The 27,859-nt window shown below is 39.6% G+C and overlaps 1 protein-coding gene and 1 non-coding gene across 3 annotated transcripts in view; both read right to left on the bottom strand.

The window, feature by feature from the left end:
* The window catches only part of HECW1 (HECT, C2 and WW domain containing E3 ubiquitin protein ligase 1), a 419,352-nt gene that overhangs the window by 178,852 nt on the left and 212,641 nt on the right, over positions 1-27,859 (bottom strand). For both annotated transcript variants that reach the window (XM_003797550.2, XM_012809965.1), the window contains one exon: positions 8,818-8,912. In XM_003797550.2, coding sequence (XP_003797598.1) covers positions 8,818-8,912 — 95 coding nt within the window. The remainder of the gene's footprint in view (positions 1-8,817; positions 8,913-27,859) is intronic.
* Positions 18,892-18,998, bottom strand: LOC111727729. Its single transcript, XR_002775204.1, has one exon. It is a non-coding gene; the product is annotated as a U6 spliceosomal RNA (small nuclear RNA).

Raw genomic sequence — 27,859 nt, 5'->3', positions numbered from 1 at the left:
AAAAAAAAAAAAAAGATACTTTTACTAGATGGAGAAAAAACATTTGATAATATTCAGCATGCTTTCCTAATAAGAACACTTAAGAATATAGGCATAAGTGGTACATTTCTTGAACTGATTGATGTCATCTATGACAAACCCACAGCCAATGTCATACTGAATGGGGTAAAACTGAAAGCTTTTCCACTTAGAACTGGAACCAGAAAAGGATTTCCTCTATTGCCATTACTATTCAAAGTAGTAGGACAGAGAACATCTGGAAGTTCTAGCCAATGCTATTAGGCAAGAGAAGATATTAAGGGCATCCAAATGGGGGCAGAGGAATTCAAACTCCTGCTCTTGGCCAATGATATGATCTTATACTTAGAAAATCCCAGAGACTCAACCACAAGATTCCTGGAAGTGATTAAAAAATAGTAATATCTCACTGTATAAAATTAGTGTCCACAAATCACTAGCCTTTCTATATGCTAATAACAGCCAAGGTGAGTAGCAAATAAAGGACACAATTCCCTTCACAGTAGCTTCAAAGAAAATAAAATACCTAGGAATATATGCAACAAAAGAGGGGAAGGATCTCTAGAAACAGAATTATGAAACTCTAAGAAAAGAAATAGCAAAAGATATTAAGAAATATGAGACCATACCATGCTCTTGGCTGAGAAGCATCAACGTTATTAAAATGTCTATAATACCTAATGCAATCTCTATATAAATACCAACAGCATACTTTGAAGAACTGGAGAAAATGGTTGTTCATTTGATGTGGAACCACAAAAAAACCCTGTACAGCCAATTCTTAGTAATAAAACAAAGCTAGAGGCATCACTCTACCAGACTTCAGATTATATTACAAGTCTATGGTAATCAAAACAGCCTGGTATTGGCACTAAAATAGAGACATAGACATATGGAAGAGAATAGTAAAACCAAGAGATGAAACCAGTCTCTTATAGCCATCTGATCTTTGATAAACCAAACAAAAGCCCATACTGGGGAAAAGAATCCCTATTCAATAAATGGTGTTGGAAGAGCTGGATAACCACATTTAAGAGACTGAAACTAGACCCGCACCTTTCACCACTTACAAAAACTGACTCAAAAATGGATAAAAAGATTTGAATCTAGGGCATGAACAATAAAAGTCTCAGAAGAAAGTGTGGGAAAAACTCCTGATGATGTTAGCCCGGGGAAAGACTGAAGAAGATTTCCATGGCAATTGCAACAACAACAAAAATAAGCAAATGGGACTTAATTAAGCTGAAAACACGTCTGCACAGCTAAGGACACAACAATCAAAGCAAATAGACAACCTTCAGAATGGGAAAAGATATTTGCATGTTATGAACCTGATAAAATATTGATAACTACAATCTACTGAGAACTCAAATTAAATTGACAAAAAGAGTGCCAACAACCCCATCTATCAGTGGGCAAGAGACATTAACAGAATTTTCTCTGACGAAGATAGAGGAATGGCTAATAAACATGTGAAAAAATTGCTCATTGTCCCTAATCATCAGAGAAATGTGAATCAAAACCACCCTGAGATATCACCTAACCCCAGTGAGATTAGCCCCCATCACAAAGTCCCAAAGTTGCAGATCCTGGCATGGATAGAAGGGAACATTTTTACACTGTTGATGGGACTGCAAACTAAGGTAGCCTCTTTGGAAATAAGAATGGAGAATCTTCCAAGAACTCAAGTTAGACCTTCCATTTGATCCTGCAATCCTATAACTAGACATCTGCCTAGAAGAAAAAAAAAAATCATAAGGACATTTATACTAGATTGTTTATTAGAGTTCAATTAACAATAGCCAAGATGTGAAAACAACCTAAATGCCCATCAACTCAGGAACGGATTAATAAACTGTGGTTATGTATACCATGGAAATACATTCAGGTGTAAAACCATGGAGACTTTACATCTTTTGTATTAACCTGGATGGAGTTGAAACACATTCTTCTTAGTAAAGTATCACAAGAATGGAAAAGCAAATATTCAATATACTCAATACTAATATGAATCCAGTAGGTGATCTAATATACCCCTATAAGAGAAAAACTCAATTCAATTCAAGATGGGGGGAAGGAGGGAGAGGCGAGGAGGGGAGGGGATTGGGGTGCTCCTACCTAATGGGCACTATGTAAGGGTGTGTAGCACACCTTCTGGGTATGGGACACAGACTACAAGAGGGAGTCTACCCAACAAATCCAAACATTATAACCTAGTTGTTCTCTCATATTAACCTGGAAAAAAGTAGTGAAACAACAAAGGCAATAAAATGCCACAATCGCACTATTTTGATAACGCCTTTTGATTTTTTAGAGAGAAATCTATTGTTAGAAAACATGAACAGGTTAAAAAAAAGAGGGGAGGGGGAAGAATCCATTATTAAAAAATTCAGAGGTTTTTTAAAAAAGGTACAAACTAAATGAGGTCTAGCCCCCGAGGCTGTGCATCCTACCCCGACATCATCCTCAGAGGAACCACCGTTCACCATTGCTCATTTCTTGCCATCCTCTCCTGAAAATATGTTTATCTTTGTAACTATTTACTAAATGATTACACGAATGGGGCACTATTAAAAGCACTATTCTGTGCCCTACGTTTTCACCTCACAAAACATTGAGGACCTTTCTGCATAATCACAGTCAGATCCCCTCATTTTCAGGGTGTACCATCTAGTGTCCCCACTATGGAAACTCTGGTCGCTCCTGTCATTGCTATTCCTGCAAAGCGCAATGAATCTTGTTTACGAACCTTGAAGATCTTTTGCAATTAGGCCTAAGAGAAATTTTGATAAATTTGATTGCCAAACTGCTTGGAGAAAAATGGACCCAATAGTGTACACATGCTTCTTTCACAGCTTCATTATCCCCAAGGTGCCATCGAACTTTTGCTTTCTGATTGTGGCATCTCTTTTAAAAATCAGACTTTAAGTTTCTTTTACAGCAGTTTTAGGTTCACAGAAAAAAATGAACTGAAAATAGAGTGCCCGTATGTCCCCTGTAAGCATCCCCTACTATCACACAAGAATAGTACATTTATAACAACTGATGAACCTGACCTGACACATTGTTATTATCTAAAGTGCATGAAGGGTCACTCTTGGTGCTGTCTATTCTATGGATTTTGATAAATGTATGGTAACATGTACCCACCTTCACAGTGTCACACAGAACGGTTTCACTGCCGTACCCTGCCCCCAGGTCTCCCTGCCCCCCTCCCCATCTTGACAACCACCGCTCGTTTGTGGTCTCTGTGATTTCATCTTTTCCAGAAGGTCATTTAGATGGAATTTTAAAGTACATAGCCTTTCAGATCTGCTTCTTTCACTTAATAATATACATTTAATATTTCTCTATGTCTTTTCATAGCTTGGCAGTTCATTTTGTTTTAGTGCTGATAATATTCCATTGTTTGGACAAACCACAATTTATTTATGTACTTGACTGCTGAAGGACATCTTAGTTGTTTCCAAGTTTTGCCAGTTCTGAATAAGCTGAGTACAGGTTTTTGTACAGACATGTTTTCAACTCCTTGGGTAAATATGAAAGAGTGAAATTGCTGGATCACAGGGCAAGGATACCGTTTAGTATAAGAAACTGCCAAACTGATTTTCAAAGTGGCTATACCATTTTGCATTCCCACCAGGAATGGATGAATGGGAGTTCCTGGTGCTCCATGTCCTTGCCAGCTTTTGTGTTGTCAGTGTTTTGCATTGTGGCTATTCTAATAGGTGTGTGTTGGCATCTCATTGTTTTAAATTTGCAATTCTCTAATGACATATGATGTTAAGGTTCTTTTCTTAGGCTAGTTTGCCATTGTATCTTTGGTGAGAAGTCTGTTCAGTGTTCAGTTCCTTTGACCTACTTTAAAATTGGCTTGTTTATTTCCTTATTGTTGAGTTTTTTGAGTTCTTGGTATATTCTGGATAATAGTCCCTCATCAGATATGTCTTTCATGAACATTTTCTTCCAGCCTGTAGCTTGTCTTCTCAGTCTCTACATCAGCGGTTCTCAACCTGTGGGTCGTGGCCCACAGGTACTGTATTAAAGGACTGTGGCACTAGGAAGGTTGAGAACCACTGCTCTAGATGGAACATCCTTTGAGTGTTTATTGGCCACTGCATCCCCCCCCCACCCCAAAAATACTGGCTTTAGGTTCTTTACTCATTTGGTGAATAGTTTTTTCTTTAAAAATATAAATTAATTCTCTGTAGGTTGAGGAAATCAGTCTTTTGCTTGGCTCCTTTTTCATCAGTTTTCTATTACTTTCTATTACTTACTTTGCAGAAATATTTTTTCCGTTCAGAGCTTTTACATTATGTATGTTTTCCTTCTGGCTTTAGATTTTGTGTTCTGCTTAGAAAGGATTATTTCTCTCCGGGATCATAAGTTATTTACTCATGATTTTTTTTCTAGAATTTTATGTTTTCTTTGTAGTTAAATCTTCTACCTATCTATAATTTCTACATAAAGAATCAGAAATGATAAGGTTTTATGCACACATGTATTTTTAATTGTTTGTTCAATAGCCATAATATCATTTAGAGTAAAATCTCCCTTTTCTTGTACTTAGTTGAAAAAATGGTTTCTTAAATTCTCCTCTAAGAAAAAGATAACAAATATTTACCAAGGAACAAAATAAAAATATTATACATTTACTGTATAACTACTTCAGACTTCTTGCTTCCCTAGAATAATGGGAATTATTTCAGGGAGAAACTGATTTTTAGAACATTAGGCACTAAATCTTGAAATTTTGTCTTATTATAGGATTGTTAAAGAAGTTTCATTTTTAGTGGTGATATGCTGCAAAAATAAATTTATGGACTTTTTAGTGCGGGAACAGAAAGACAATGCTCAAAAGGCTATTGTGGCTACTGTAAAATCCAAGTCAAAAATAAATGTCATGTCACTTTGCCAAAATGTCATGCACCAGGCTCCCAGAATCAGGACTGGAAATGAGGGAGCTCTAAGAGGGCTGCTTTAGGGGCATGAATCTGATACCATCATGAAGGCCCAACTTCTGATTGAATCATTAGAAGGTCCTGTTTTCTTACTACTTGAGGAAATGGCTCTGAACTTACCCCAAATCCCTCTTTAAATGTAAAGAAGCAATTCTTTACATAGCACAATTAGTAGAAAACTACAATTAGGAAAAAAATAGCATCTTGGGAAATCCTGCTGTTCTGAGGTCTGTTTAAGGTGTCCCCTGGCTGGAGGCTGTGAAACCCTGCTGCCTGCTCTCTCAAGGATGTCAGTGGGTGGGGCCCACCTCCCTGGGGCACTGCAATTTATCCTAATTAAAGAGAAAGGGCAGGCCAGGTGCAGTGGCATGCCCCAAGTCGGCAGGGTTTTGGGAACAGGCTCACTTGGACCCAAGAGTTTGAGGTTGCAGTGAGCTGTGATCCTAGCACTGCACTTTAGCCTGGGTGACAGAACTAGACCCTGTCTCCCCCATCCCCCCAAAACAAACAAAGAAAGAATAAAACAAACAAAAAACCCCCAAACAAACAAACAAACAAACAAACAAAAACCCCAAAGAGAGTCTAAACTCTCTGCTCCTCCATTAGTTTGCTGACACTGCTTCTTGAATTAAAGACTCCATTTGGGCACAGAGGATGAAGGGGACCCTTTGGCAACTTTGAAGACCTTCATCCCAAAGTGAAGATGCATTGGAATTTACGTTTGTCAGAAGCAGCTTCAATCTGCGACTGATCTTGCCTTTTAATCTCTGCCAAACCGAAGGGCACAAGATCCTTCATTATAAAAACAAGATGTCTTCCAAATTAGTGGGTTCGTTTCTAAGTATTCTAGATAGCTGGTCACATCAGTAGGGTACCTGTGGATTCATTTTGCAACTAATTTGATTGGAGTATTTTCTGGGAGGTTTCATAACCTCATAGTAGCTGGTCCACAGTTGCTTTATTATGATTTAAAATATTTTTTGAAGCATCTACTTTTAAATTTCCTGAGACAAATATTACTGCAGCCAAACTTAATGACTTAGAATCTAGAAAGTACTCATCCCCTATCTGTCCACTGTAGGAGACCCAGATGGGTTGTGGAGGAAAATCTCAACCCTATATGGTGAATTTAGCCCATATTCCCAGGGAAATGTCCTTTTGAGATTTCTTTCTTTCTTTCTTTTTTTTAACAGGAGAATGTCAACCTTACCTCTGCTCAGGGGTCTGACAAGGTAAATAAATCTGAAAACATTAACTAATGTGAAGTATTTCAAATTTGCTCTTTGCTTTTTGGCAAAGAATTACTTTGGGCTTTCTATTGCTTAGCTATTATCAAAAGTTCAGCCACAGAGGGTCACTGGGATTAAAGCGGAGGAAGAAGACAAGGGCCCCGATACTTTCACTTCCAATTTCTCATTGAAAGAGCCAGAAGATACAGAATATGCGGTAAATAAATAAACAAATAATGGCAATCTGAAGTAAGGATAAGAATAACTCAGTGCAACACGAGCCTGATGGGACTGCCGCACATGTTTGTTTGGATTTCTCTTTCTGGCATCACACGGACTTCAGAAGTGTTCTCTCACATACTTAGAGAAGAAAAGTTGTCTGTGCAATGTACATTGGTAAAGTGCCAACCCAAGTGTCCACTGATTTATGTGAGAAAATCATTAAGGAGATGATAATCAGGACAACAGCCACACGTCAAAATAACAGTAGCAGCTCCATAGCCGACCACCTCCCTGCACTGACCACCTCCTGTAGGTGACCTGATTTTCTTAGACTGGACGTGCACCACATGTACGTATCAGTACGGTGGCCTAGTTCCTTATGTTGACCACCTTTGCGTGTTGGCCAGTTTGTTACAGTCCCTTGAGTGGTCAACTCACAGAGGTTCTACTGTATTTTAAGATGTTTGAGTCTAAAATAAGAGCAAGGTGGTACTTGTGGAATGACAAAGATGAGGTTAGGGCCGAAGCAGGACAATCTCCTGAACCTCCATGCTGATGGTATGCAAGTTTATCCTGCTTTGGAGGGTTGTTTACAGTACTCTTGAGACTGATTTCTGGGTAGGTGGCAGAAACCTTCATTTTAAGGTTACAATGCTTATCACTATCATGATACAAGTGTATGTCCCCCTTTGCATAGGTCCGACAGCAGGTAACCTTCTGGAGTCTCCAGTGGGCTGAGTTCAGAGAAGCCAAATGCTCTAGGGAGCTTTCTTTAAATAAAAAGTGCTTCAGATAAAAATTTTTCTGAATTCCAGGACTGGCCAACACTCCCTCACAGTATCACTCCTGAGCAGAAGGTAAAGAACTCTTTTCTTCCTCACTGGAGCCAGGAGGCTGGTCCCTTCAGTGGGCAAGGCCCAGCCTTGCTAACTGATCCATGTGTCTGAGAAGAGCTACATTTTCAATGACCTGCTGCTGGCAGAGGCTGGACCTGAATGAGCTCCATCCGCCTTTCCACTGCCTTCCCTCTCTGCTGTGTGTTCAGTGCTTTCCTGTTTGTCTATCTGGCCTCCAGTTTAATATTTTTTTCAGCCTTAATTTAGCTGTCCTCCAGCTTTAATGATTGGCTAACCTGGATCAAGACTTGGGGTCTTTGGGAGGCTACTCTCTTTCAAAGACTACTCATCCAAAGGGGCTGGGAAGAAGGGACTCTTGAGGATACTTCCCCAGATTCCCACACCTAAATTCCTGTCCCACCCAGGACAGGGACAGACACCATGTTCTGGTCTGTATGGCCAGCACAGGGAAAAATGATAGAGCAGTCAAAAGTACATGTGGTTCTCTGTCCCTCTCACTGCCCCTCTAGCTGTGTGTCCCCTCCTGGGGACCCCTGCCCAATCTCCAGGCCTGTTGGACCCCTCCAGACAGAGGAGCCAGGATTCAGGTCTTGTGGCCTGCTTTTCTCACTGCTTAACCAAGCCCTCAATTAACTCATCTTTAGAACACTGTAGAAGTGATTTTCACAATGGCAAAACAGGATTTTTTTGGAATCAAAGTCCATTCTGAATCACTTATATTTCATTTACAATACTTTTATTTATTTTTTTACACAGAACTAAATAAATCTATTTTACTTCTAGTATCATGACAAGGTCCTCATTAAGTTTTGTCCTGCTTCCTCCAGTTGGTCATTTTAAATTTATGTGAAAAGGAAAAGGAATGCCTTCTCTAAGGGATCTCAGTTTAATCAGATGTGCCAAGAACTGAGGAAGGAGCACCACAAAGATAAAAATTAGGCTGCAATGTAGAAGATGTGTTACCATGAAACGGAGCAAAGCCATGAATCAGGAAAAGCTCAGCTCTGCAGCTAGCTGACTGTGTGACCTCAGATATGCTACTTAGGCTCTCTGGGCACAGTGTCCTCACTTATATAAAGAAAATAAGGACAGACAGCCTAATCTTTATAATTCTGTGACTACACTCCATCTACTCTATTAATTTATTTAGAGGTCTAAAAAAATTAAAACATAAGAAAATATAAATGTAAATATTTAAAACCAAGAAATTAAAAAATATGCCCAGAGGGAAGACTTATTCACTGGTAGTGGCCACATCTCTATTAGAAACATTTGGCTTTCTAGGGAAAATACCGAAGTTTGGCATTTCTCTGCACAAATGCAGAGGCATTTCATGCACTCTGATCAGGCTGACCTTGGATCTCAGTCCCCTTCACTATTTTGAGATGCGTTTGTTCATAACCCATCTATCAATATATCTCCATATGTGTGCATATACATGTTCACACACACACACACACACACACACGAGCAAAATGAAAATGAAGAAGCACCAGAGTTAGGTTCATCCAAAGAAGACATGAGACTTACAGGAGCTGCTGAGTTCTTGACCGTGACACTGGGGGTGGTAGCTCGCAGGGCTCCACTCACTCCGTGGTAGTATTTGAAGCAGATCTTAGTTTCAGCTGAAAGGTAAAAATAAAATGGAACTGAGAAGTAGAGCATAACCCAGGAAGAGGCAGTCGTGGCCAAAGGAGACATTTGCAGGAACTGCCCTTAATTCCTGCTGTGACCCAGCCAGGCTATAGCTGACAGTGATGATCTACATGTGGCCTCCTGACTTCTTTCTAAAAACATGTCACAAAAAATTGTTTAGGCCTTAACGTTTTTTATGCCCAAGTTAAATCCATTATTTAGATTTATCAGCATCCATCCCATCCCGTTAGAATTTTTAAAATGTCAGTTCTAAGATCTGAGGTCTACTTCTGTAATTTCCCATTATTTAATTCATTGCAATTAATATCTTGGTGATTACAAAGAAAGAATTTAGGAAGTTATTGAAATAACTGGATGGGCGGCACACTTTCTAAACTCCTGCACACATTAATGACAACCTCTTTGCTTCGCAACTTGTTTTCCTTCAAAGTTCTATAGATGGCTAAATAGAAAATATCTGGTTTAAGGCAATCACTGTGCCTGGGTTTGAATTTTAAGTCCATTATCACAATCTGTAAGACAATGAGCAAGTCACCTAACTTCCCTGTACCCCATGCTAAAATAAGACTTCCGATAACACCTGCCTCCTAAGATGTGGTCATGCACAGGAAAGTGTTTAGAGCTCAGCTCAGTGCTCAGTGAATGTTAGTGCTGATGGTGATGAGATGGCTGATCAACAATGGTGTGACTCCATGGCCTCCAGTGTTTGGTTATATAGAAGATGAAATCTTCAGCCAAACCGAGTTTAGTTCATTTGAAAGTGACCTATTTTTCCCAATTCACTGTTTAAGGAGAATTTTTTTTTCATAAAATTTGAAAAATTTGCTAGGCTATGTGTTTGTCCTTTGTATTAATTTTGTTTGGATCAATATGAGAAATCTCCAATTTGAGATCCTATTTCTCAAATATGGAAATTGGTTTTCAATTATTATAATTAAAAATATCTATAATTTTCTAAGCAGGCATTTAAAATATGCTTCTTATGGAAAACATGGAGAATGAAGAAAAGTGTAAATAAATGGGGGAGGTTCAAGACTAGAGACATTGGTCACCAGATGTCCCCAGAAAGAGGAAAAGTTGCAGGTGACAAAAGCATAGCCCAGGCGGAAAGCTGAGGGGAGAGGGCCAGAGCCTCCCAGAGAGCCCATGGGAGGAAGCTGTGGCCCAGAAGGAGCCAGATTTTGGCAGAGATCAATCCCTTAGGAATTTGGAGTCTCATAGAAAGTGTCTGTGAGGTGTTTATTTTTCCTCCCCTCTCATCCACGGCAGACTGCTGGCTCCCAAGCTGTCAAAGATCCCCTCTCCCCTCACGAGCCCAAGCGCTGCTGCCCTTGGCAGAGTGAGAACTCAAGGGCAGAGCACAGGCTGCCAACCCACCCCGGGTCACTTCCTCCACCACAAACCTAAGCCAGGGCAGCGCCCATGACACTTATGCACCCATTGTTTGCCTCTATCCTGCCCTGGGAGTTTCAGCTCTCCTGTCTCTCTGTCACAGTATCCCACACAAACATTCCACACGACCCATTTAGACTGTGCCCTGGGGACAGAGAAGGGCTGCAAGATTCCTGGAGTTCTGACCCCCTAAAGTCTTCCTTTGTAATTGCCAAGATATTAATCGCAATGAATTAAATAATGGGAAACTACAGAAGAAGTAGACCTGAAATCTTAGAACTAAGGGTTTCAAATCTCTAATGGGGTAGGATGGATGCTGAGAAGTCTACATAATGGACTTCACTTGGGTATGAAAAATGGAAGCCAAAACAATTTTTTGTGCCATGTTTTTAGAAAGAGGTCAGACTTACCCAGGAGGCCACATGTAGATCATCATTGTCAGCTATAGCCTCACTGGACTTCCCATACAGGGTGGGAAATTGCCATGAACGCCATACTCCTTGGGACAGAAGAAACCTGATTGTGCACACTCCATCACTTTGAGAGCCACTGGCTTGTGATCTGAGGTCGTCTGCCTCCCTCCCAGGAGTGGCACAGGGAAGAGCAGAGTCCCTAGGGCAGGAGAGGGCCCCCACCCCAGGACAAGCAGCAGTAAATCCTAAGAAGAGATGTGCGGATGAGGACTTCCCCTACCCCCACCACCCACTGCTGTGGACATAGCTGCTTCTGCTCTCACAAGTGTTTGCATGGGTGCACCAGGAGATGGCGCATCCGGGGCTTGTATGGGGGCTGTGTCGCCATTAATACGGTGCTCACTGTGCCTGGGTCGTGCATGAAGGATACAGTTAACTTCCCTCCTTTCACGGACTGGGAGTGTTTTATAGCTGTCCTGACCAGGGAATCTCAGTCCTTGGATCTCTTCATTGCTGTATCCACAGCCAAAGTTCCCCAACACCCACTCAGGGGCCTCAGGGTGGGCTGGTGGGTCGTGGTGGAACTGTGGCGTTTCCAGAGTTTGGACATACAGAGCAGGATGCCTCTAGGTAAGAGAAGAGTGTGCAAGCCAGGGGAGCCTATTGGTATAAAGAGAACCAGAGCGCCAGTCTCCTCCATTTAGAATCTCCTCCTCCTCCTCTTTTCCCACCCAACTCACTACTTCTGATGCAGCCACGGCTGATTTGGGGAGGGAGGGCAGGGCACACTAGGGGACCATCAATCCAGGGGATTTGGGAGAAGCTGTCCCCCTCTGACCTCTCAATGGGGTGCCCCCTACAACCAGGCTTGCAGGGCAGGTGGGGCCCGCACCTTCTCCTTTAAAAAGCCACAGCTTCCTACAGTGGAGTACAGGCAAGCCAAAAGCTGCCTGTTCTGGCCTGAGAGAAATTTTGCCCGGTGGCTGCAGGCTTAGAGACCTTCAGGTCAAACCCTTTCTGCGTCACAGCTAGAAAAGTGGCTATCTGAAGTGAAAGGCAGGAGAGAGAGTGTGATAGGGAGGGAGATAGCACTTCTGCCTAGCCAGCCTGAGGAGCTGGGTCACTCCTCCACCCCAGGCAGAGACTGTTGTGAAATTCAATACAAGCTTCCCGCCACTCTCCGCAAGGTGGGCACTTCACTAGTGTGTCCAGGCCAGCGCTGCCGGCCCTTACACATCGCGCCACCTCCTGGCCTGGTGCTAGAAATACAACCTAGTACTTCGCCACCACCAGCCTCTGAGGAAGACGCTGGGCAAGACGCTTTTTCATAGCCAAGGAACACGTACGGAGCTCTTTGAAAGTCCCCCAAATCGAAGCTAAATAAACAAACACAACATACGTTGCAGGTGCACACACACACTCAAGGGGGAGAAATAAATGATAATAATAATAAGTAAACAAAATAAAATAACAATAATACCATCCAAATGAAAGTAAAGTAGAAAATAAGAAGGAGTAGCTTCTCTAGATGGGAAGGAACCAGTGTAAGAACTCTGGGAGTATGAAAAACTGTTTTTATGCCCCCAAAGGATCACATTAACGCTCCACAGTGGATCCCAATCAGAGGGAAAATGCTGAAATGACAGATAAGGAATTCTGAGCATGGACTGTAAGCAAGCTCAATAAAATTCAAGAGAAAGTTGCCCCCCCCAGAAAAAAGAAAAAAAATCAGGGCATGAATGAAAAATTTGCCAAAGAGATAGATGTATTAAAAAAAAGAAGACTTCCTTCATGTTCACATGGATGGAGCTGGAAAATGTTCTTAGCAAAGTATCACAAGAATGGAAGAAAAGGTATCCAATGTACACACACCTATTATGAAATTAATTTATACCTTTTATATGAAAGCTATAACCTAATAACAGCCTAAGAATATGGGGATGGAGGAGGGAGAGAAGGGAGGAATGGGCGGAGGGAGGAGGATTGGAGGGATCACTTCTGAGGTTTATCTTACAAGGTACAAGTGAACCTTTCTAAGAGTAGAATGTGAACGTTTTAAAACAATAACTAAGAAAATGACATGAAGGCTATGTTAACCAGTTTGATGGAAGTGTTTCGGATTGTGTGTGAAAACCCCACACTGTACCCCAGAAGTGCCTTAATGTACATAGTTACCATTCAATAAAAAAAAAAAAAAAAGAGAGAGAGAGAAAAAAAAGAAGACCAAATAGAATTTCTGAAAACGAAAGACACACTGATGGATCTACAAAATGTAATTGAAAGCTTGAACAATAGAATAGATCAAGCCAAAGAAAGAATTTCAGAGCTTGAAGACAGGCCTTTTGAATTAACCTAGTTAGACAAAAAAAGTAAGGAAACAAGAATTAAAAGATCTTCAAGAAATATTAAATTATGTAAAATTCCCCAATCTAAGAATCATAGCTATTCCCAATGGAGAAAATATAAAAGCAAAAAGTTTAGAAATCCTATTTGAGGAAATAATTGAGGAAAATTTTACTGGTCCTGTTAGAGACTTAGAAATCCAGATACAAGAAGTTCAAAAACCACTTGGGAGATTGATTGCAATGAGGACATCACCAAGGCATGTATTCATCAGGCATGTATTTAAAGTCAATCTGAAGGAGAGAATTCTAAGGGCAAGAAGACAAAAAAAAAAAATTACATAATTTATAAAGGAAAATCCTTCAGACTAACAACAGACTTCTCAGCTAAGACTTTCCAAGCCAGAAGGGATATCTTTAGTCTTCTTAAACAGAATAACTGTCGGCCAAGAATTATGTATCTTGCAAAACTAAGTTTCACAAATGAGGGAGAAATAGAGTTTTTATAGATCTGGCAATGTATAGTTTGGACTAATATCCAGAAACTACAAGGAACTCAAACAGATCAGCAAGGAAAAAACCCAATTAATTCCATTAAAAAGTGAGCAAATGATATGAATAGATATTTTTCAAAAGAAGATATGTAAATGGCTAATAAACATGAAGAATGCTTATAATCACCAGGGAGATTAAAATTACAAAAATATACCACCTTTTTCTAATTAGAAGGGCCATTATCAAAAAATCAAAAAAACATAGATTTTGTCACAAATATAGGCAAGAGGGAATATTTATACACTGTTGGTGGGAATGTAAATTGGTATAACCTCTGTGGAAAATGGTATGAAAATTTCTCAAAGAACTAAAAGTAGGCCTATTTCGATCAAAAAGACACCTGCAATCATATGTTTGCAGCACAATTCATAATTGAAAAGATGTAGTATCAACCTAAGTGCCCATCCATAGAGGCATAGATAAAGAAAATATGATATATATACCATGAAATACTACCCACTATCCATTCTCCCTTTCTTCCTTAATAATAGAATCTTAGTTTTATTTTGGATGATAATGTCCAGCTGAAGTCCTACAGTTTATAGCCTCTCTTGCAGGTAACATCTGCGTTGTTTGTCATGTTTTTAGGAATTTCTGTTGTATGTGGCTATGCACAAACCTAACTGATATGGAAAGGTTTCCTTGATGTAGAAGATATGAATATTGCAACATTCTTCCTTAGTTTAGAAGATATTAATATTTTAAGGATTCTGCCTTATTGTGGCCAAATTTCTTTCCAAACTGCACTTTACACTTCCACCAGAAAAAGGAACTTTGATCATCTCATAGAACCCTTGTAAGCACTCAGCATTATCAGTTCAAAAGAACATTAAAATAGAATCTCATTAATACTTTTATTTTATTTATTTGAAAGCTAGTGGGATTAAACTTTTTTCATCAAATATTAATTCACTATTTTTTTTTTAAAGTCATTCAATTCTACTTGCTGAGATTTCCCACTGCCCAAATGATGCCTGGAGGCTTCCCAATCTCTGGTTCAGTGGATTTCTTCTTACTTTAGATATGTTGATGCTTTGGGTTTCCTTCCTGAGTCATTCTTTTCTTACAGTTATTTTGTATATCTGTGATTGTCTTTTCAGGTTCTTGGTGGACAATTTTATGACTTAGCTACATATTCTCCAATGCACTTCAAAGTTGCCCGTACACACCCAGATTCAATTCTATCTCAGCCTCAGAGGCAGGTTTCTTGTAGGTCAGGGGTCATGGAGGGACCCTGAGTAAAGCAGTGAGCACATGCATGTAGTTTATCACAATGAATCAATATTGTTTATGGTGTGGGTTACTCTGCTTGTAGGTGCCAGCAAGATCAGCATGGAGTGGCCAAGTAGCCTCATCTTAAGCTCAGTTGGGGAGAAGGAATCTTTAAGTAACAGTCATCCTGAAAGGACATGACTATATTTCCAGTTAAGGAAAATAAGTTTTCAATGGCTTTGAGCAAAATTATATATAATTGTTCATTGCATCCTATCGCCAAGTGTGCAGATTAGTGCTTGATTTTGAGCCAAGTATTCATGGAAACCTTCAAAATGTGGTACTATCCCTCCCGCCCCCCTTTAGAGATTCCTTTTCTTGGTACATGTGATAATTTAATGCATTCACATAATTGTAAATATCAAGTCAGTGTAACTGAGATATCCATTACCTTATGTATTTGTTTTTATGCTGTTTGAAATATTCTCATCTAGCTATTTTGAAATACACAATAGATAATTGCAACTATAGTTACCTTACTGATCTATCAAACACTGGTTCTTACTTCTTCTATCAAACTGTACGTTTGCACCCTTAATCAACCTATCTTCATCACCTTCTTCCCCTCACATTTCCCAGCCTCTGGTAATCATTGATCTACTCTTTGCCTTCACGTGACCCACTTTTTTAGCTTCTAAAAAAAAAAAAATCACATGTTAGAGTGAGAACATGTGATATTTGTCTGTGCCTGGCTTATTTCTTTAACATAATGATCTCCAGTTCTATCCATGTCGCTGCAAATGACAGGATTTCATTTTTTTGTGGCTGAATAATATTTGATTATGTATATAGATCACCTTTTCTTTTTCTGTCCTTCCATTGATGGGTACTTAGCTTAGTTTCATACTTTAGCTTTTGTGAGTATTGCTGCAGTCAACATGAGTGCAGATATCTCTTTGATACACTGATTTCCTTTCTTTTAGATATATACTCAATAGTGGAAATCCTGGGTCATCTGGTTGGTCTACTTCTAGGGTCAGTCAGTGGTTCCTTGCTTTGTTAATTTAAGGAGGCCACACTGCCCTGTTTGCTGTTGTTTCTTGTGTATCATGTCTATGTCTTTGCATTGAAAGATTAATTATTTATTCTACTCTTCTTGGTCTGGCTCATTTTGGCTTTTATTGGATATGTTTGTTTAGAGAGTTGTTTTAATTTACCTTTTCTTTCTTTTTCTTTCTCTTTCTATCACTCTCCCTCCCTTCCTTTCTTCATTTTTTTTTTTTCCACTAGGTTGCTGCCTCCTTTTTGGCTCTAGATGACAACTTAAGCCCAGATTTGCCTCTGTCATGGTAATACATCAGAATGCCACTCACCCTGAATGGGAGGTTCCAAAGGGAATATCTCAGTAGTATGGGAAGCTGGCGAGGGCCCATGCCAGGGAGATCTGTGGAGTGAATCTCCCACAGTATGGCAGCACTGAGCAGCCACTCTTATTTGACATCTTCTTTGGCTGAGGAAATACTGGTGGGACCTAATTCTTCATGGAGATTATGCATCTGTCTATAGCCCAATATTATATTACTTTTGGAGTCTAATCAAGTATAGGTAAAGAAATTGCATAGTCAGCCATCATTGCTCCTTCTGAGAAAAATATTAAGGCTCAATGACCAAGAAATGTTAATGGGTTCTCCATTTATTATTTTAGATACTTTGTCTATGGAGACCCACAGTAGTTCTAGGTAAACTTTTTTGCTTTTCTAGGTAAAGTTATAATAATTTTAAAATTCCCTCAAAACGCAGAGTTTCCAAGGTGGGCATTTGTCTCCTCCCTTTGTCTATCACTATCCTGAGGCATGTTTTCCCCTCCAGGAACTCCTGATGCTTCTCATGGGTTTAGGCAGGAATGGTCTCCTGCTAGGGAATCCAAGATGGTTGGGAAGCTGCATGTCTACCTTGATCTTACTTTTTCTAATGTAGAAACTGTAAGTTGGGAAAAGTTTTCTCTGATTGTTGCCAGACAGTTTGAGAGGAGGGGCATTGTGGATATGGAAGTCCATATGCTTGGGTTGTTTTCATTTCTCTGTGGTGCTGAAAACTCTCTCATCCTTATATTTGAGTTCTGAAATATTGCAGGTGACACTCCCGGCACTGTATATTTGCTTTTGATTTTCTATGTATGTGTGAGTAAGTCAGCTTGCTTTTCTGCCACAATTTTGGAACCAGAAGTCATGAGACTCTTCTTCTAAGAAGTTGTTGGCAATGTTTATATTTCTAAAAAAGTATTTTAATAGTATGCTCAAGTATTGGATATTCCTTTTATTTAATCTAAATACCACCTGTAATTTAAAATGAGTTCCCATGCCAGTTTAAAAGAGATATTAAATTATTTAAAATTTCTTCTTATTTTAGGATGGGCTATGGAGGGAAGCACCCATAAAAGTTAAAGAGCATGCCAAAAATAATGTATGCACATTTTAAGAAAGGAAAAAATCTATTAAAATTGTAATACCCAATATATACCAATAAAAAATGAATACAAGTCTTGTTTGACTTCTGCAATTACAAGAAGTGCTCAAAGTATATACTTAATATAATATATAATACATAGATAACATCTCTTACAATGTATATACATCTTTTGGTAGTATAGAAATTATTTGTTTCTATATTTTAGAAACAAAATTTATAGAAATTATTTGTTGTGTGGCTTTAAAAAAACACCTCATTCCACAAAATTCAATACTACTTTGCACTTACTATGGTGACAGTTACATTCAATTGATCTGTTTAATTAACTTGATGCTGAGTTTTTCCAGAAAAGTGACTGGCTACTATTTATCTTTATCTCTCCAGTGTCGTATAGTGGAGGGTCCTTCATAAATATCCATTGAAAAACTACTAAAGAACTACCGGTTGCATTTAATTGATTTTGCTGCCTTATTATTAACCCAGGAGCAAATACTGGTGGGTCCTAACTCCTCATGGAGATTATGCACCTGTCTATATGGCTTTTGGAGTCAAATCAAGTATAGGTAAAGAAATTGCCACAGTTAGCCATTATTACTCTTTCTGAGAAAAATATCAAGGCTCAATGGCCAAGAAATGTTAATGTATTCTTGACTATTACTTTAGAGACTTTGCTGTGGAGACCCAGAGTAGTTCTATCTTTTTTGCTTTTCTAGGTAAAGTTATAATAATTTTAAAATTCCCTCAAAGCCCTAACACAAGGCATCTCTGCTGTAAGAGTTTCATTGTTTCTTTGGAGTGTTTATGTATGTAGTCACTGAAGTTATGGAAGGCAATGTGATCTACAAAAAGAGGAGGACTGTGGGATTGAATAGATGCAAAGTCCCCTTCTTGGCTCACCTCTCATTACTGGTATGGGTTACACGGTCTGTGCCTTAGTCTTAATTTATAATGGTGATGCCATTACCAGCTTTATAGATATTGTTGCATGTATAATTGTTATGCAGAGCAAAGGGATAATGTCTAAACATAGTACACACAAAGTAATCAACACATGTATTCAGAAGGTTCAGGCTATTTCACTTCAGTCATAGTATCACTTAAAGAAACAAGAAAACTGCTTTTGCTTCTTCCCACACTATCGAGGAATTAGTAGGCCCACTGTAGCATTTGAGACATCAGTATGTAATAGTGATAATAGACCTGGAATAAGCAAAATGTTCAATTAAATTTGGAAGTTATGACTTAAATTGGTCTTAATTTAATTAGCATTTACCATGTACCACACCATTAATAATATTTTACAATTTGATCTTTGCAAGAATCCTATGCAAATAGGCAATTATTATTAGCCTTTTTTGTTTTACATACTTAGCACAATTCTTCACATATCATCAGACCTCAATAAACATCAACTATCATTACTATATTATATCTAAAGAAAATGAGGCCAAAATTTAATGCGACTTATACAAGGTCATGCATAATGTTCATGGCAGACCTTTGACTTAAGCAAACATATTAACTCTTCACTTGGTGATTTGTATTTCAAAAATTTTTTTTTTTTTTTAAATATGGAACGCTTCACGAATTTGCGTGTCATCCTTGCGCAGGGGTCATGCTAATCTTCTCTGTATCGTTCCAATTTTAGTATATGTGCTGCCGAAGTGAGCACTATTTCAAAAATTTTTAATAACTCAAGTTTGTTGTCCAGCTAGCAAAAGTAAACTTCCACTTCCAGTAACAATGTACTAGGTAATTCAGAGAAAAATTAGAAAAGCTGGAAAAATATAGAAACAAATCTGCCTAAAGTAGGGCTATCAAATAAATTGAGATTCAGATAAAGAGGGAATAAATTTTCAGTATTAAGCATGTCTCAATTATTGCATTATATATAGAGAGATATACATAATATAAATATATAATTTATATGAGATTATTCATTGTTTATCTTTAATTCAGATTTAATTAGGTGTCTTGTAATTTTTTTTCTCTAGATCTGGAAACCCTGGCCTAAAGGCATCAGTGACCTAGCAAGGCAATGGAAAATAAAATAATAAGGTCAAGATCCAGAAGAAGGAGATTCAGAGCAAAACCTAGGGATTTGGGGTTGCTGTTTCCCTGGGGGTACTTGTGTTGATTCCAAAAGAACCATTGAGAGGCTGGGAAGCTGAAAAGTATTTTTGACAGACTTCCAGGGCTGAGGAGATAAAACTTAAGAATCCAGGGCCTATCAAAGAGCAGGACGGTGGCAAATTCCTCATGATTCAAGTTGGGACTCTGAAGAGCTTCAGATACTTCTGAAGAATATACCAGCCTTAGCCCTGCAAATCATCTCAAGTCTTGAAGTTTGATTCAAGTTATTTTGGGTTGCTATTCTTCGGTCAGAAGAAAATGTAAAACTTCTCAGGAGGAAAAATAACATCACTATAAACCTCAAATTATTTATGTAAGTTTTCATTTATCAAATGTACACAGTTATCAATTAAAATTGACCAATTACATGCAGAGGCAAGGCAATGTAGACAAAACAAAACAAAACAAAACAAAAGAAACAGCAAATACAAACAGCTGCATGGAGCTTCCAGGTATCAGAGTTGTCAGATATAGGCCTTGCTGAAGATATACTTGAAATGTTCAAGGAAATAAAAGACAAGCTTGAAAATATCAGCCAAGAATGAAGTCTATAAAGAAGACCAAACACAAATTTTGAATCAACTAAAGAGCTATAATTTTAAAATAGTGAATTCAGTGAATGGGTTTAACAGTGGATTAAACAACACAGAGAAGACAATTTAGGGAGTAGGAACATAGGTCCAAAAAAGAAATTCAGAATGAAGCATGCATAGTAAAGGAATAGACAATATAGAAGACAGAGTAAGAAAGACACAGGATACTAGCAGGTAGTCTAAAATACATGTAATTGAAATCTGAAAGGAGAAACATGGTGCTATGTCTAGAAAGACACGAAGCTATGGATTCCAAAAGCCTTATGAGTCCAGAAAGAACCAGGCAATCAGACATCACAGTAAAACTTGGAGGGAGGGTAGGAAGTAGAGAAAAACAACATTAATCAGCCAATGAAGAAAAAAGCTAGATTACCTTCCAAAGAGCAGCAGTTACACTGACAGCCAACTCCTCCACCCAGCAGAGACAATGGAATACAGAGGAATGAGAACTTCAAAGTGCCAGAACAGAGAATTCTGCAGCCAATTGAATGTCCTTTAATGGTTTAAGACTATTGCTGCCCAGACATGGCACAGGTTGCTAGTATCGTGAATACCTGAATTCATGGCAGGTTTTTAGCTACCACATGCTCTGATATATGCAATCTGCAATGCAGAAATAACCAAATATTATGAACCAAAGTGCAATCAGAGTTGATGAATTAGACAGACAGAGAGGAGCATAGCCTTCCATTATGAAGTCACTTATTTTGCAAAAAGAACCAAATTATGTCTGTAGTATTCTATAGCAACAACTGCAGACTTAACGCTACTATTATTTCATTTACAAACTGGATGTGAGAAAGATATAAATCATACCCTTAAAATCCAGGAAAAGCAATTTAATTCAGAAAGCTATAATTACGGTGATTTCTTCTCAATAGCAACCTAAAAGGAGTAATAGAAAGTGCAATATAGTCAAATGCTCAAAAGATTAAGAAACAACAGAATAATAAGAGATAAATTACATTAGACTGAAGAATATGTAGTTTCAGCAAGAGCAAATAGTAAGAGTAGTACTTCTGGAGAGATAATCAATGTTGTTGGTATAAAATCAAATCATAAGTCCTTCTAGTCTATCCTACAAAGTAATATGTTCATTTGCATCCCTTTATATAAAACAAATATGAATTAAATGTATTTTAAGATTTAAACAGCTTAGAGAAAGGCTGTAACTTGTGATCAAAACGAAAGGAAAGATGAAGAGTTACCGATAAAAATGGGATAAATGTTATTAATGTCCACTGACAAGGCATCTAACATTGATGACTGTGCTATAAATGTAAATAATTAACCTTGGAAATTTTAATTTTAAAACTGATATTGCCTATTGGATCTCTTTAAGAAAGAATTTTAAAGCTTATCACACATGAGGCTGTGGCCTTGGACTAACACCAGAATGCAGCAGAGTCAACTTTTACACATTCTTGTCCTACTGCATTTAATTTTTGCAGCTTATATTCAAGATCTCATTCAAGAGGAAAAAAATGAGATAATTTAAAAAGCCGTATTAAGTTTTACCCAAACACAACAACAGCAAACAAACTCTTCCTCTACTATAAGCAGCCCTGAAAACTCCTGATGTTTTTTAGTGGTTACTCAAATAATATTTTGGTAGTAAAATTATTATTAAAGTAATATATGACTTTAAGAGAAAAAAAAATCCCCCCTGTATTACAGAATATTATATTGGGTTGTCAAAATTTTGAAATTTGGTAAAGGTATCATCTTACTTGAATTTGTACTTCCAAATATCCTTATGATTTAAAATTCTGTATTATGGATCAGTTATATCAGTTTAAGCTTAAATTAAATTACAAAATAACTGGAAAAGTAAAACCATAAACAGAGAAGAAGTTAGGGAAGTATTTCATATTTCTGGTTATTTAAATGAAAAATAGTTAATTGCAACTGGAGGTAATTGTGACAACTGATATTTTTTCACATGAAGAACTATGTTACTTGGCTAATTTCCTATTTAGAAGAATGTGAATTCTTTTAAATACGGTATCACAGCAAACATGATCGAAACGAATAATTATATGAAATGACACTGGAACTTTAAGTTATGAGAAATACTCATTTCTCATGCCAGAAGGCCAATTCCAAACTCAAAAACAATCTGAGAAATGAATTTGTTTCCTATTTCAGCTCTGGGTTTCTGATCTCTGGGGTGACCGCCTATGGAGTTAAAAGATAGTTAGAGACCCCCTCTTCCTGCCAGGACTGATGCTCAGGCAGCTAAACTAAATAAGCTGATTTTTAAACAGAATGTCAGGCACTGCCGAGCAATGCAAGAGCCAAAACTTGTGGATCAGGTAAGAGGAGGTGGTAATCTACAGCCTCCTCTTCCCTGTGGCCAACCACACGGGGCAGGGGGACAGTGTTGAACATCTCAAACACCTAGGTTATTTCCCCTCAGCTGTTTCCCATCCTAAAGCTTTGAGGGCAAAAGACTAAAAATCTAATCATGAAAGCATTTAAGAAGTAGAGATAGAATTTTCCATCTTTTGGCAGTGAGGCGATCTGGCAGGGAGAACCTTGCTGAAAGCCCTGGAGAAGGATCCCAGGGACCACAGTGAGCCAGAGGGAGGCCACAGCTTACCAGAAGTGTACTCAATTCCATTTAGCTCATTCTCTTACTGGGCCCAGGCCAGCTGCACCCCATTGCTTAGCTGAGGACACAGTAAACCCTCTCTGGAGGAAGATGCCATCACCAAAAGTACCTACACTATTTTATACCCCATGTATGGTAATTGATAGAAAATTGTCAGGTTTAGTAATAGATAGTAGCAAGAAAGAAAATGCATATGGGACCCTGATGCTGAAGTCATCTTGCAAAGACTTTAAATATTCATATATAAGATGTGGCAATTAAGTTCTTGAACACATTCTAGAAAAAGTGCTACATACCTCATTGGTGAGCATCACTATGGTCACCTTCAAAATATTCCCCTTGGGGGGTTATTCATTGACACCAGTGCCTCCTCCATCCTTCAAAGCAATTTTGGAACTCTTTTTCTGGAATGACCATCAGAGCTGTTGTCATGTGGCACACAAAAGCAAGCAACAGCAATGAGTGTCACTCAGCAAGACGCCACCACATGGTGACACAAACACAGCTGTGGGACACTGAGCTCAAACCTTACTGAGTTGTTCCGTGCTGCCAACGTAAGCACACAGTGGCAAGCTCACAAACTTCATGGTCAGACCTCATATAAATGTTTAGTGTAGAACCTGGATTAATAAGGGCAGACTTTGCCAGAAGATGAGAAGCAAAAGAAAGAGCCAAATGGAGTTTTATTACTACAAAACAGAAGTACTTGAAAGAACTTGCTCCATGTGTTTTCCAGCAGATCAGATATGGTGGGAGGAGGGTGCGTAAGCTGGAAGATGGGTCAGCAGAAAATATCCAGATGGAAGGGAGAGGGAGAGAGAATAAAGGGTTGGAAAGCAGAGAGGAAAGAAAAGGGGACTGAGGAACACAACAGAACCATCTACAGTATGTGCCTGGGAATGGGGTAAAGATAACTTTTGAGGGGATAATAGTTTATTATCAAGCCTCAGGATAAGCCTCCGGATAAAAACAAAAACCACTCCTGTGCACATCAGACATAACTGACATCCGGAGGCAAAGATAAAAGTCTGAAAAGCGTGGGGGGAGGGTGGAAGGGGGGGAAGAAAGAACAGTTATCTTCAAAGGAATGACAAAAAAACCCCCCAACTATTGACTTTTTGAAAGATAGAGAAATGATATTTTCAAGTGCTGAAGAAAAAAACCATTAACCTAGAATTCTACATATCTCATGAAATTTTCTTCCAAAGTATAAGAATAAACAGTGATGTTTTCAGACAAACAAAAACCGAGAGGATCACCAGCAGGGGGCTTACACTAAGAGGAATACGAAGGGAGCTCTTTCCTCTTAAGAGGAAAATGATCCCAGACAGCAACACAGATGTGTGAGAAGGAGGAGGAGAAGCAGAATGGATTAAAATGGGAGTGCGGCACTGCTTCTTGATTTGGGTGCTGTTTACATGAAAGAATTCCCTTTCTGCAAATTCATAAGCTCTGCACTTAAATGTGTGCACTTTCCTATGTGTGTGTTGTGCTTCAGTATGAATTTTACCAAAATAAAGCAAAATAAAAACTGCTTAGGGGGAAATTGACAGTCTCATTGCATACATTACAGAAAAAGAATGGCTAAAAACCAACAAGCTAAGTAGCAATCTCAAGAAATTAGAAAAAGAACAACAAATAAACCCAAGGAGAGTAGAAGTTAGGAAATAATAAAAAAACAAGAAGAGCAGAAAGTGATTAAATGGAAAACAAATATATATAGAGGATAGAGAAAACAAAAAGTTGGCTCTTTGAAAAGACTAGTAAGATAAATCCTCGCTGGAGAGGGACACAGAAGGCACAAGTATGGAGTCTGAGAAATGCAAAAGGCACAGCCCACAGCATTGACACTGCGGCCCTGCCCTGGGGGAGCTGTTGAGTGTTCTCTAAGTCTCCAGGCCACGGACGGATGGCAGCAGTAATAGCATCTCAGTCTAGTGCCTTCCTAGGTTACTGGAGTGGGTCTCCATGTTGCAGTTCAAGTGGAAGGAAGAGTCTTGTCTGGTGGGATCGTGGAGGACTGAGACTGGACAAATAAACCAAAAGTGATGGGACAGACTATTGTATTGAAGAGCTCTGGAAAGTAGCAACTACGGAAAGTAGAAAGTGTAGCTCTGAGCATGGAGGGTCAGGAGAAAACCCTTCCCCACATCCTGTGCTCATTTCTTGAGCCAGCTCTTGACCTTCTGGAGGGCATTCCAGAGGTCTTTCTGGGAAGTAAACGCTTTTCTTAGATACTAACCAACTTTGGACAAAGGGGTTGATATATGAATACCAGTGGTTTTGAGTGTGAAGGACAGAATAAAATCTCAATGGGACCTTTTCAATGAGTGACTTATTGTCAGGGACAGGCCTTTAAATACTGCAGTACCCCCCTTATCCCTGGTTTTGCTTTCCATGGTTTCAGTCACTCAACGTTAATCATGGTCCAAAACATTAAGCGGGAGTTTCCAGAAATAAATAATTCATAAATTTTAAATAATTTTTATTGTAGTATACTATATTCTGTTTTATTTATACTGTATTCTGTTTTATTATTAATTATTGTTACTCTCTTACTGTGTCTAATTTATGAAGTAAATTTTATCACTGGTATGTTCATACTGGAAAATCTATAGTTTCATGCATCTGCAGAACGCCTGGGGTGTGTCCCCCACAGAGAAGAGGGGACTACTGTATTGCCTTCTAAAACTGTATCAGAAGGGGAACCATGAACGAAAAGTCAGTGGCTACTTCAGAAGAGCTGACAAAGAGCTGACACACAGGTCTTAGGTGAAGGTCAGAGCTCAAATCCATGAGGCTGAGAGGGTTACAACAGCCCTCTTCTTCACCCGTGCTTGGCCACTCACAGGTCTTAGTAGTGGGAGCACAAAGCAGGGCCTAGCTTCTGAGATGTGCTCACCAGACATTCTTGTGACCCCTTTAACAGGGCTGATGTGTTATCAGCTCCAAAGGCACTGCCCACACAGAACTCTGTGGGAACAGCTCTCCTGGAGGTGTGTAACACAGAGAACCAACTGTAAATCTTGCTAATGGGCTGCAATTTCCAGGAGCAATCAGCCTAGTGGAAAAGGCTTCTCTTTTCGTCTCAGGCTACCTGTGCACTCCCGCTGCCCAGGTTCCCCTTGGACTACAGCAGATGCAGCTATACGTGCTCGCTGTCTGAGTCAGGTCTAACTTGGTCAGCAGCAAGTGGGGCTAAACAGTTTTCTGGAAAGAGTCTTGCTGCCAAGACTCTTAGGCTTGCAGCTCCCATTTTCAGGAGCGCCCCCACCAGCACCACTTTTAGCTCTCTGGTGCACAGGACAAGGCCACTCAAAGCTAGGGTGACCAGACGTCCCACTTTTTAACAATTTGTCCCACGTCCCGTGGTGTTTTAAAAAGTCCCGATTTTTGGAAAGAATGCAGAAACGGGCGGGAGAACAGGAAGGGAATATACGGTTTTCAGCTGCCATGTGGCTATTTCGCCAGAATATGAGTTTTATATTATTTTTGTTAACTTTATAGTGTTAAACTGTAATAATAACAAATAATTGTTGAGAAGCGATTATCGAGAACTGCTTATCAAAGTTTGCATTGTTGTCAGGCCCTGCCCTGCCTGGTCCCCTGCTCCGCCCCTGGCCATGTTGTCCCGCTTTACAAATGTTAAAATCTGGTCACTCTACTCAAAGCGCATGTATAAACGCCAGGCCACTGGCAGGCTGCACACCCTGGAATTGGCAGCCGCTTTTTCCTAGCTGCAGCTGATGCAGACTTGGGCTACTGTCACTGAATGCTGGATCCCCAGGGGCCACGAGATTGAAAATGCATGACGTAACAAGTCTCCTTCCTCAAAAAGTCATATTGTGCTCTATTGATGTGGGATTTCACATTGTTAGGTTTGGAATTTGCTGGAATTGTTGCCTCTTGGGAGATACCAACTGACTATTTGGCTGAGCGGGGGAGGCTGGTGGGGATGAGATCTCTAGACGCTGTGATACTGGCATGGAGCAGGTTGGTGTCAGAGGTCAGAGGAAGGTGAGGAAGGAGTGGCATGCACTTGTCACCCTGAAAAATGGCCAGAGTGTGCATCACTTCAGCGTGTTGTCCAGCACCTGCAGGCCATTTGGCTAAATGGAGATGTCACCTGGGGGCTCTCAAACACATGTCTTTCTGGGCAGGCTCAGAGATCTCTGTCTGATGACCAAGCACTGGACGGTTGTGCAGAGGCAGGAGAGTGAGAGAAGGCTCGCTAGGGTGGGAGGTGTTTGTAGGGGTTCTTTAGCAAGGGAAACATAATTAATTAGAAAACAGTTCTAATCAGCTGCGCACATCCTAGTATCAACTACTTCCTTACTTCCACACTTCCCCTAGGGAGCAGGAATCACAGGCTTTAAGAAACTCTTCCTATCATGTACCCCGCTTAGCATGGTGCCTGCTTGCTGTAAGGCTCATTGTCCTCCCAGCTGTCTTCTGAGCTCTGTGGACATTTACATTTCATCGGAGGGTTTCTCAGGACACCTTCCTTGGTCCTGGAGTCATGTTTCCGATTCCTCTGCCTCCTTTTGGGCCCTTGGTCTACGACAGCAGCACAGTTAGAAAGGCACCAGGAGCGCAGAGAGGGAGCACTGCGGCGGCTGAGATCCCACCAGAAGGCTGGAGCTGGGAGCTGTGCTGGCGGCTGTAGGAAAAGTCTCGCCCTGCACTGGGAAGGAGGCTGATCCTTTTTTACAATTCCGTTTGTTTTGTGGGTGTCTAAGTCAGTTTGGGTGGCTATAAAAGACACCACGGACTGGGGAACTTAAACGACACTTATTTTCCACAGTTCTGAAGAGTGAGAAGTCCCAGACCACTCACTGGGGGATGGGGATGTGGTTTCTGGGGAAGAGCTCTTTTCCTGGTTTGCAGATGGTCTCCTTGCTGTGTCCTCACATGGCAGAGGGAAAGACCATGTGTCTCTTCCTCTTCCCATAACAAGGACCAACTCTTGTGACCTAATTCAACCTTAATTATGTCACAAAGCCTCCATGTCCAAATACCATTGCGCTGGGGATTAGGACTTCATATGTGCGGTGCTGGGGGAGGGACACAAACGTTAGTCGATAGTGGTACACTTGGAAGGTCACCATAGTCACTCATCTGTGTCAAGTACCCAGCTTTCCATGTAATTGACCCTAATGTTTTAATGTTCATTTTTTTTTTTTTTTTTTTTGA

The sequence above is a fragment of the Otolemur garnettii genome, unplaced genomic scaffold (genome assembly GCF_000181295.1).
Source record: "Otolemur garnettii isolate 467f Iridium unplaced genomic scaffold, OtoGar3 scaffold00119, whole genome shotgun sequence".
NCBI lineage: Eukaryota > Metazoa > Chordata > Mammalia > Primates > Galagidae > Otolemur > Otolemur garnettii.
Note: the sequence above shows the minus strand (reverse complement) of the source record. Positions and strands in the feature narration are given on the sequence as shown.